The sequence below is a fragment of the Leguminivora glycinivorella genome, chromosome 15, assembly GCF_023078275.1.
Source record: "Leguminivora glycinivorella isolate SPB_JAAS2020 chromosome 15, LegGlyc_1.1, whole genome shotgun sequence".
NCBI lineage: Eukaryota > Metazoa > Arthropoda > Insecta > Lepidoptera > Tortricidae > Leguminivora > Leguminivora glycinivorella.
This window is the reverse complement of record NC_062985.1, coordinates 15202390-15213980: the sequence shown is the minus strand read 5'-3', so window position 1 is coordinate 15213980 and position 11591 is coordinate 15202390. Positions and strand designations below refer to the sequence as shown.

Sequence of the window (11591 nt, the reverse complement as noted above, 5' to 3'; positions counted from 1 at the left end):
GTGAAACTTAACTCCTGGGTGACCACAACGAAAACATACAATAACACGTTCTGCGGTGCAGTTCCTCAACGAGTGAGTGTCGACGCGACAGCGAGGGCAAAATTTCGGCCTAGCATTGATTGCATAAACTGGTGTAGCGGCAGCAACTGCGTCGACAGGTGTAATATTCGTAATAGTATTAGGCTTATTTGCGTAGTTAGAGAATCGAGACTTATAGTCGTAATTTTTTGCAAAAGGCTGTCTCTGTAAAAATGGTTTATTTGACGCGTTAGTAGAAGTAGAGGCGTGAGAGTAAGCAAAGTCCGGGGCTAGGGTCTCAGACGTGGCTTTGGGGGGCTCTCGATATTGAGCCATACGAGACTGAACATTTTCGTAGTTCTTACACACGGACTGCAATTGTTGTACATCTTTTATTTCCGAGCAAGAAGTGAGCACGTTGGCGTAGCAAGGACGAATATTGTGAAGCAATATCTGTAACTTTTCTTCTTCCGGCAGAGGTTTATCAAGCTGTGAAAACATGCCCGACATTATTGAAAGGTAGATTGTAATATTTTCCCGCGGGCCCTGTGTACGTGCCTTGATTTCGTCCTTGAAGCGATAATCATAGTTCGGAGTACTGAAGGCCTCCTTGAGCCTAACACAGACATCTTCCCATGAATCAACTTGATCTCTTATACTTCTAAACCAATGTAGGGCATCATCGGTGAATATCTCGGTTGCGAAAGATAAAACTTTGCTTGAGGATAGCGACCTGGCCTTGATAAAATCAGATGCACTGCGGATGAAGGACCTTACGCACGTTTTTCCATTAAATTTTAGTTTTGACAACTCCGAGGACAAACCACGCTCACAATTTACCGTAATGAGGCTCGGAGTATCTTCAGAAGTGGAACCCGCAGCAATAGTATCAAAGTTGTTTAAGGCTGATTTGCAAGTTTGGAATAGTTTAAAGCATTCGTTGCACGCGGTTAATGAATCTGGCTGGGATGAGCAATCGATCCGGTTCAAGCGATGGAAAATGTGATTCATTGTATTTTTAGTTCGAGCTAAAAGGTTTTTGTCAAAGTTTTCATTTAAACACTTTATGTTTTTAGCTATTTTTGACAAGCTTTCCTCCACTGCCGCTGCATCTACTGCAGGATCAAATGGTGACAATAAAATATCATCAGAAGGATAAAGCCGCACGAGTTTCGTAATTTGTTTACGTAAATCCATCACATTATCAGCGGGGGATTCCCCTCTAATCTCTACTTCATACGCAAGCTCCGCCTTTTGGAGTGACATGAATTTTATTTCCGATGTCATGATGTAGAATGTATTTTACAACGTTTGGGTAAGTTTGCACACGTATAATTATTAGGGTTATTCTAAACTACTCCGTTCTGTTACAGAGAGAGCGAAAGTGAAAGTAGTGACTTGTTTTTATTAATATAAAATAAGATAGAAGGAATTAAGTAGGAGAAAAAGAAAATAAATCGTATAGCACCGAAAGATAAGATAAGAAAATGGATGGTGATAGAGAGAAAAAACAAATTACAGAAAGGCAAAATAAAATGCAACTAGTGTCTAAAGTATTGTTACAAAATATCGGTTTTATCGATATCGATAACTGCCGTGTCCAATCTCTAGACCCAAGTTGTTAAGCACAATTTAAAATAAAAAACAAGACTTCACAAAACAACACGCACACAAAACAAACTACTCAACGATCCAAAATACCACAGAAACCACCTTGATACCAAGTTGAAGGCGCCACTTGTAGCGATAGGTATCTAGGGCAGTTCTGAGAAAGAAGTCTAGGCTACAAAGTGTTAAATCTATTTATTAGGACTATTTAGGGACGTGGGTCGTAGGCCTACGGTGGTGATGGCAAATGGATCGCAGCGTAGCTGAGCGTTACTGTCCTGGCGTCCTGGCGTCGGTAGTGGCGTGTGACGCGGCGTTCGACGCGAGTGGGCAGAGGCGTCCAGGCAGGGTGAAGGTTTGCGGGCGTGATAGTAGTGAGCCCGTCGAGTAGTCCCCAAAGTGGGGGAATATATGCACTTGATTTGTAATGAAGTGTCGTAACAAACGAGATGCACCTTTTATAAATTAACTATGTGTTTTATGGTTTCATATAACTATTAGAAATTCACACATGACGATTCAAGGGCGCGGCCCATATCTGTGCACGAGCGACGTGCGCGCCGCGCTGCAGTTTGATCTCTTCTCGGGGCCGAGGCACCGTTATAACATGGCGCCGGCGATATCGCGTAAACAAGTACGCGGGATTGGAAAAGTCGATAGTATCGACAGTATCGACGTCGATACTTATCATTTCCTATTTATTTGTCATAACGACAAGATTAAATGTTGTAAATATATGAGAATATATTTATTTTAATTCTTATAATTTACTAAGAAATAATTAACGCTACAGGCTGCTTCCAGTAGAGCTTCACCCTCCTGATTCCTGACTCCGTAACCACGCCCCCCATGCACTCTTTCATATCCATCATTCATCCTTCCCACATGTCCATTAAAATCCCCACCCACGTATATCTCCTCATATTCTGGTATTCCCATAATTAACAAATCCAAATCACTCCAGAATTTCTCTTTCAAACTATTATTACACCCAGTCTGCGGTGCATAAACACTTATTACATTCACAATCACGTTTTCTAGCAACAATTTCACGACAATCATTCTATCATTCACTCTGTTTACATCCATCACCTTGTTCTTGAGTTCTCTATCCAGAACTACACCCACCCCATTTCTTTTCCCGTCACTTCCACAATAATAAAACTTGTAACCCGCCCCAATTTCTCTTGCTTTCTGTCCCTTCCACTTCGTCTCCTGCAGGCATGCTACATTTATTCGTCTTCTTTCCAAAACATCCGCTAACTCTCTTCCTCTCCCAGTCATCGTACCTACATTCCAGCTTGCAATCCTCAGTCTTACTTCCCGGACTAGCTTCTTACGCTGCCCCCGTCCCCGGTGCAGCAACCCTCGTCCACTTCCCACAGCCGCCGGGTGCTGCGCCTGCGCGTCGCCTGCGTGGTACGCCCTAGCATTATCACATATTCCATCCGTTGCACTAATACTCATGTTGTGTGGGATTTGGCATGTCTTTTTTACGATCGGCCGCCTGCCTGACATCAACCCTCCTTGGGAATTCTTCGCTTAGAAGTATAGAAAGATAAGATTAGGTAAGGAAAAGGAAAGGATATTACGGGCAAGGGTTTGGGATACTAGGGTCACAGAGACAGAGGGGCGTGTGACACTAGCAGCTAGAGCAGTCCGGGGTCGCGTACCCGTAGTGATTCCATTCAGTTACCGGACAGGTAACGTGATGGATCCACCCTCTGGACATGTACTTACACCAGTTACACCCATTTTTTAGCATTAACCCTTAAATACATGACATTGACAAAGATTTCTTCAAATTTGAATTTTGACATGCTGTCAATAGTCGAAAATTTATGATGCATATATACATCACTATGCATTTAAGGGTTAAGATTGCGTTCATTATATTTCGACATTTCGTATCGAGTAGGTACGTAGTACCTAATATCCTTAAACCTTATTATTTGATATACACATAACCTCATTTTTGCGATAAGTAAACCCGCTCAAAGCAAAACTTGACATTGGCTAAAAGCGTATATAAATTCTCTTCGCCTCTTTGTATGATGGATTGAAGCATTAGATCATAACCTAACCACAAAATTAAAATTTTGGAAAAAAAAACCCTATATAGAAGACCGATTTTCATAAAACATGGCTAAGAACACTCCCGACTAATTCAACTTTCAAACAAAAAAAAAACGAAATCGGTTCATCTATTCGGGAGCTACGATGTGCCACAGACAAACCAAAAACAGACAGACAGACAGACATCCAGACACGTCAAACTTATAACACCCCGTCGCTTGGGTAGTTAAAAATAGGGGTTTAAAAATAGGATTTTCATAAATTCGTAGCTATTAAATAAATGCTTTCATTTTGGTGTGACATTTCCGTGGCATTTTATGATTACAAAATAAAAATAGATGTAACGAAATTTCATATTTATTTTGTCAAACTTTAAGATCATTGTTCTCGATTCTTCCATTGCTTTTGCAGTAGTCTAGTAGGGATATCTTCGTCCTGTGTTTACTCTGAATCGGCCAGATCTAGAAACAAACAAACACATTTTAGAACTTCAATTTGTTCACTTCAACTTTAGACACTTGAACTAGAATTCATTTCATTCTAATTAATTTTTATTTAGTTTATCGTATTGGTGATAACGCTGTTTGTAGATAATTCATTTAAGTGTGCAAAACAAAATGTAGGTATGCAGAATTTCGCAGTAAACAAAAGCTAAGTATGAAATTTGAAGGTGTATAGTTGTCACAATATCACAATTTCGTTTGAAGTGGCACTGAAACTTAAGCAGTGCCATGTGCACTGCCTACCCCGATACAGGTGCGAGTTACTGTATATATGTATAGCTATACTAACCCGGACTTCGTCAAATCAGCGTTCCCCATATTAAGGGACTGTCCCCTACACGTGTTCAAATTGAGCTGAACTAAACTCGAACACTCGCGGCCAGTCAGATGATCATACGAGACGGTGGCAGCGAAGTACCGCCAGGCGCGGTTGTGGTTGCAGATGTTGGTGAGACAGAGGGGCTGGGACGAGCCGCCATTGACGAAGAAGTCGGCGTTGGCGATGGCAGAGCCGATGCCGAGGCCGCCGACGGTGGTGCCGCCGTCGGTGTGGATGCCCTCGACGTATACTCCGTCGTTGGGGCCGAGACGGTTGCTGCTGGTGTACCAGAGAGGACCGGCGGGGTCTAGACCTGAAATAGAATGATTGACACTTATTTTATTTAGGTATACCATCCACCTTATTCATAAAAAAGACTGATTATCTACTTATCACCGTCAAAGGTTTTAGGAGTTGAAGAGGTCTTTAACCCGTTACTAAACCACTAAGTATGTTCAAAACATCACTTACCAGTGATTCGAGCAACAGCGCCTCCCAGCTCCCTGCCAGCGTTGCCAACCAAATGGGCTCCCAAACTGAACCCGACCAGATGCATAGATCCGTACGAAGCTCCAGTAGTCTTGTGCAGGAATCGGAGGAACTGCCCAAGGCCGCGACCGACGTCTGGGACACCCCTTGCCGCTGTGACGTAGTTGCGTCGAGCTAGACGGCTCCAGTCGAGAACGATGATGTTGTAGTCACCTTTGCTGAGGTAAGCTGCAAATACAAGTCATTATCATTGTCAGACACTGGACATTTTAAATGTCGAAAGAGAGATTATGTCGTAAGTGAACTAACCACTTTGTTTGTGCTTTGTGCAGCTGGCTGTCACCTTTATTTTACTTATAGTCGGTTGTGTATGCCTAAAAATAGCGCGTGACGTAAAAAAGGATTGGTCCTTATTAAGACCTAAATGTAATCTAAATTGAAGCCACCAAAAATGTTGATGCAAATTTTGAGGAGGATGGGAAGTGACTGTGTAGCATTATACTTTCTGGACTTTCATCTACAGTCAGCAACAAAGCTATGAATACAGCCAAAGTGCCAAAAATATGTAGACAAAACTTTATTGCCTGTACATTGCGTTATTACAAGGTAAACATATACATATTTTTGGCACTTTGTTGTCTGTATTCACAGCTTGGTTGCAGACTGTACCTTTTTAACCATACTCTCTGTAAAAGAAACCAGTATCAAAACCTACCGTCTCTGATAACAGGGTTAAGATTGCTTTCCTCGTTGCTCAGCCACCCGTGAGTGACAACCACGGTGGGATCAGCTGGGTCGAAGTTGGAGTTGAGAATCGACTGCGCATCGTTGATGACTAACGATTGCAAAAACTCTGGGTTACGTCTGTAAGAATAAGAATAAAGTACCTAAATTGATAATGGGTCTAGCAGGTTAAAAAAAGAAGTGCCCTCAACGACGGATTTGGTCGATCTTTCTGGTGATGTACTGGTAGGTCCTAAGGGCATTCCTTGTTTAACATCAGACCTCGATCTTCTTTTGTTTTGGTCGTTGGGGGCATGGGGACACTTATTGTTTGCTTAGCCTAGTAGGCTTACCCTTACCATTAATTTGGTAAGTATACTTATATTAAGAAGGGTGAACATACCTATGGAGTGGATGACATGCTTGTATATCAAGAACGAGCAATTAGATCGGCACGAGTTTATATATTGATCATAATATGCTATTTATTACACATTTAATTATACATCTTTTTTTAACAGTCCGTGATACTGAAGACCATGTACATTTTTGACATAATTGGGTAATGTGCCAATTATCAAACTGGTAACATCTCGAAATCGATTAAAAATCGATATCTGTTTGTAAATCAAGAATTATATTGATATAATTAGTTTGCCAGGGGTTGCGATATGATATCAAATAGATGACGCACTTGGTTATTTTGATGATTGATTGGTATAATTTATTCGTACGCGTGTACGTAAAGTCAAGAAAGGTCATAGGAATTTGGAAGAGAAACAACAATATGTACAAAATTCAAAATAGCTTTTGTAGATATTTTTTGTCATTTTTCAGTACTTTTAACCCCACTTTCATATTTATTTAACTATTTAAGCAAAATTCAAAAACTCCACTCTCTAAACTCTCTACGGTCTACACATGAAATGCTGCACAACCTACCTACTGCAATAGTGCCAAGTTCAATGTTTATATGCGCGTATAATGATGCTCTCATGTCGTGAAACAGGGACAACATGATAGTTTTGGTTTATGTTTCATTTTGTGGTCCCTATTAAAGGTAAGCGTCCACAAGCCGGCATCGCACGTATCGGATGTATCGCATTTAGTATTATTTGTACAAAAAGTGCCCCGTGTGGTGACGGGTTAAGAATTTCACCACCCCCTTTCTTCCCGTGGGTGTCGTAGAAGTCAACTGTGGGATATGGGTTAAATTGTGGCGTAGGCGAGAGGCTGGCAACCTGTCACTGCAATGTCACAATTTGGATTTCTTTTAACCCCTTTTTGCCAAGAGTAGCACTGAAACTTAGTAGTTCATGTGCTCTGATTACCCCTTTTTTTTTATATTATAGGAAATTCTTACACAGACTTTATGGGATACAGGCGTGATTATATTTATGTATATATGTATAAAAGTGATAAAAACTTAAAAAGTCCCTCGAGTGCGTCCAGCTACATATGCTGGCCTGTGAATGCTTACCTTCAGTATCATCAATCAATCAATCAATCAATCAATCATCATTTATTTGCAAGAATACTTAATTGTAGTTACAGGTTGTTCTTGTAAGAATTTTCAGTCACAGTATTCTATCGTGGTTAAACGATGTGCAAATATTAAAGAAACAAAAAAAAAGCTACTAATACATAACATTAGGATTACATTAGAAAATTATCATTATTATTTATTACGGTACATTGAATATAATTTAATTTGAATTAGACATTGATTACCTACTTATTAATATTATTATGTTCAATATATTCCTTTACACTATAAAAGCATTGTTCTAACAGAAAACTTCTCATTTTCTTCCGAAAATCAGTTGTTTTTAAACATCTTATATCATTGGGAGCATTATTATACAGTAGAATACACATATTATATGCATTATTTTTGTATATAGCCGTGTTGCATCTTGGCTGATATATCAGGTCAAACTTTCCAAAGTCAAACTTTATTAGTGAACTTTCGCAATTAATTTCAAAATATCCCATTAACTCTGACTGTATAGTAGTAGGTGATATGAATATTGACATTTCGTGCACGAATAGTGTTGTAAATTCATACCTAAACAGCCTAAACGAATTAGGATTTGAAAGTTGTATATCACAATTTACGAGAATAGAATCTAACAAAAATAGAATATCCAAATCCTGCATAGATCACTTATTCGTTCGTGACGTTGGCAAGTACGGGGCGTATGCGCGCTCCCTACGATCAGCTGTTGTGCGAGATGCGCCGGCCGACCACTTCATAACCGGACTAGCTCTTATCAGCGAAGCGAGCGAATGTACCTACAAAATAGTAAACAAGCTGAATAACGAACAAGTCAAACTAGAATTAAGTCAAATTGACTGGAGCGCGGCGCTTCAATGCGACGACCCGAACGAATTAGTAGATCTCATAATTAACAAATACCAATCAATATATAATAAATGTACGTACAAATCTAAAATATGTGTTAACAAAAGGCAGGATAACCCCTGGATAACCGATAATTTAATAAATATGTGTAACAACAAGAAAAAACTCTTAAAAATATATTTAGCAGACCCAAGTAACAAGGAAAATGAGTTAATATACAAAAAATATAGGAATAGAACCAATAGGAAAATATGTCAAGCTCGAAATAATTTTACAAAGAAAGAAATATGTCAAAATTACCGAAATCCCCAAAAAATGTGGGAAATTATAAATAAACTTACAGGGAGAATTGTTAAAGCAATTGATGATGTAATACTAAAGTCATTCAGGTTAAAAGCGAAACACTTAGTCAATAAATTTGCAACGGAGTTTAAAGAAAATGTCGAAAATGTGATAACTAAATGTAACATGCCATTACTTGACGAGAAATCGTACATAAACACCCCTAACCTAACATTTCGCCTGGGGAAAATTAACGAAAAAACAACACAAAAAATAATAGCCCAGATAGACGATAAAAAAGTCCGGGATACGATAAAATAAGGGCAAAAGACTTAAAATACATTTCGGAACATATGACCCCAGTATTAACACACCTTATAAACTTATGTATAACGCACTCCGTTTTTCCTGACAAACTTAAAGTAGGGTTGGTAAGACCCATTCATAAAAAAGGTAGTCACGCTGACACTAACAATTATAGACCGATAACAATCTTATCATGTATAGATAAAATCATAGAAAAATATATAGGTTGCTCCCTAAACTCATTCTTATCAATTAATGGCATAATTCACGAAAGACAGTTTGGTTTCCAAAAAATAAAAGTACATCCCAATTGTTATCATTGTTTACTGATGAAATTAACGAACACTTGGAAAAGAAACATCATATACTTGTGGTAATGATTGACTTTAGCAAAGCTTTTGACACTTTGGCTCACACTAAACTATACAAAAAACTAGAACAAAATGGGATACAGGGACCCATGCTGGAACTTATCAAAGACTATCATGCTAATAGACACAACGCCGTAACCATAGCGGGCGAACAGAGTGACCTAATTCCGACCTTATGCGGCACCGCCCAAGGCTCGATTTTATCTCCAACGGAATACTTGCTATATGTAAATGATATGTGTAAAATCTTCCGGCATGGTTCGGTATACCAGTTTGCAGATGACACATGTTTAATTACAGCTCATGAGAACTTGGAAACTGCACAAAACATGATGCAGCATGATTTTGATATATTGTGCAAATGGGCTCACGACCTAGGTCTGACACTCAACTACGCCAAAACCAAAATGATGCACATTCACTCTCCATACAAAAAAAACTACTTCACACCAAAGATCGTGGCCCACGAGCACAAATGTCTACACATGCCTAGCACTAATTGTAAATGTAATCACCTAGATATTGTAAAAGAACATACTTACCTTGGGCTAGTTATAGACCATAATTTTAATTGGGGCCCACACATCCACCGAGTATGTAATAAACTTAGGGCTATATTATCTAAGCTATGTATTCTAAAAAACAAAGTCCCTTTTAATACATTAAGACTACTATACATGTCTATGGCGGATTCTGTCATAAGTTATGGCCTGGCTAGCTATGGTAGGTCATACAAAACCTACCTAAACGATATATATAACCTACAATTACGTATCCTTAAGACTATTGTACCTACAAAAATTAAATATAAACATAAATGTAACTATGAGAATCTATTCAGTTACTGCGGGGTGTTAACTGTTTTTGAAAAGATAGATTTAGCTATTATAACTCAATACTACAAGAACATAAAATACTTACGGAAAAAAACACGACCTCTGCGGCTTCGTAACTTAGATAACATTCCAACATACGAGATCGAAAAAACTAACAATGAGTACGGGCGAAGAGTATGGAAATGCACATTACCGCGGATACTGAATAGATTCCCAAATGAATTGATAGACTCATTAGAAAGTCGAACCTGTAGCCAAGCTCGTTATATACTGAAAAAACACTTATTAAAAACGAAAAAACTTAATTATGTATAAATAAAATAAAGAACAATTCATATGTAACTAGACTCCTTAACTCAAATAATCTTTTCAATTTAAGATTAGCAGTTAAGTATATTATAAATGCATGCACGTTTCTTAGAAATAAACAGATTAAATTTAAAAAAAAATTTTTTTTTTTTAAGGTCATCATACTGAAGGTAAGCATTCACAAGAAGATATCAAATTGGTTACACGACCATTTACCTGGTGTACAGCTGATACTGATTATTGGACGGATTCCTCTGAATTTACTCAAGGACTTGTTGATAGTCAGGTTCTTCCTCGAGGTCCACGGTGTGAGTAGCTTCGTTGCCATCAGGGAACTGGATGAACCTCGAATATTCGGGGACCTGGTCTTCAATCACAGGCACTGCCGCAGCATAAGCTGGAATTTACAGTTAAATGATTTTTTTAACAGAGTTATTAATGACATAAAGAGAGGCTTGGCGAGGAACAGACGCCTATGGAGGGACCTAGTCTTCAACAGAATGTCATGATGTCATGATCCTCAGCATTGAGGGAACGACTAAAGAAGAAGGAAAATTGATTCCACGAGTAATTGCGGCAGATATCTAAAACCGCTCTACAGCTTCAAGGGCTATTTTTAAGGGCCTTTTAGATAAAGTGATATAACTAGTACGTAGGTGTGCATACTTCATCTTGCTTTGACCCGTGCCAACATTTAAAAGTAATCTTAGTTATTTACGATTAGGCTGTACGGAATTTTCAAACACATGTGTAAAATTCTTTTGCCGAGAAAATATCAAGTACCTGCTAAAGCTGCGATTAGCACTATCTCTGTCCGCATTTTAATTCTAACCAGCTAAAACAACGGAAACCGTCATCTGATTCTACTTATTTATACTAACCGATAACTAAGGTGATTTTCTGATTAATATCACTAATGTTTTCAAATTGTTTTAATCTAAATATTAGGGTTCCGCAAGTTTGAGTTTCAGGCAAGAGCATGTAGCAAAATGGGCTTATTGGCAAGGAGACTTATTTTATAATCCCAGATCAAATAGGGGCATTACAGTCATACCTACATGGAGTGACCCACCCAGCATTATGACCTGTTTTGTATTACGTTGAGGAAGCAGGCGGTGCCGCTGCGAACGGGAAACCAGGGGATTATGGACTAGCCAGTGGAGGACAGACTATCGTCCAAAACCACCAACAATAAAATATCTGCGGCACAACATAGATGAAGTGCCGCAGGGTAACTGTCAGTATTTAAGCCCTTGCAATCTCTGGCTTATGACCTAAGCTACTCTTTGGCTGCAGAACCTTGCAAATTATATCTAAATAGATTTTAGATTACCAACATTACGAGTTTTATAATAGAACCATATCTTATCAATCGCTATTACATGA

General features: G+C 38.8%; 1 protein-coding gene across 1 annotated transcript; it reads right to left on the bottom strand.

Annotated features, from left to right (window-relative positions):
• Positions 1 to 4043: 4043 nt before the first annotated feature.
• Positions 4044 to 11025, bottom strand: LOC125234219 (pancreatic triacylglycerol lipase-like). Its single transcript, XM_048140427.1, has 7 exons — positions 10989 to 11025; positions 10470 to 10602; positions 5729 to 5877; positions 5323 to 5499; positions 4996 to 5241; positions 4495 to 4837; positions 4044 to 4163 (listed from the first exon to the last, which is right to left on the bottom strand). The coding sequence occupies exons 1-7, from the start codon at positions 11023 to 11025 to the stop codon at positions 4118 to 4120; spliced, it is 1131 nt and encodes a 376-aa protein (XP_047996384.1). The 3' UTR covers positions 4044 to 4117.
• Between the last annotated feature and the right edge of the window lie 566 nt (positions 11026 to 11591).

Excerpts from the sequence above, each read along its gene's own strand:
- LOC125234219 (XM_048140427.1), bottom strand. The coding sequence starts at position 11,025 with ATGCGGACAGAGATAGTGCTAATCGCAGCTTTAGCAG. Across the intron at positions 10,603-10,988 it reads GCTAATCGCAGCTTTAGCAG|CTTATGCTGCGGCAGTGCCT; the intron begins GTACTTGATATT and ends TGTAAATTCCAG. Across the intron at positions 5,242-5,322 it reads CACAAAGCACAAACAAAGTG|CTTACCTCAGCAAAGGTGAC; the intron begins GTTAGTTCACTT and ends TTGTATTTGCAG.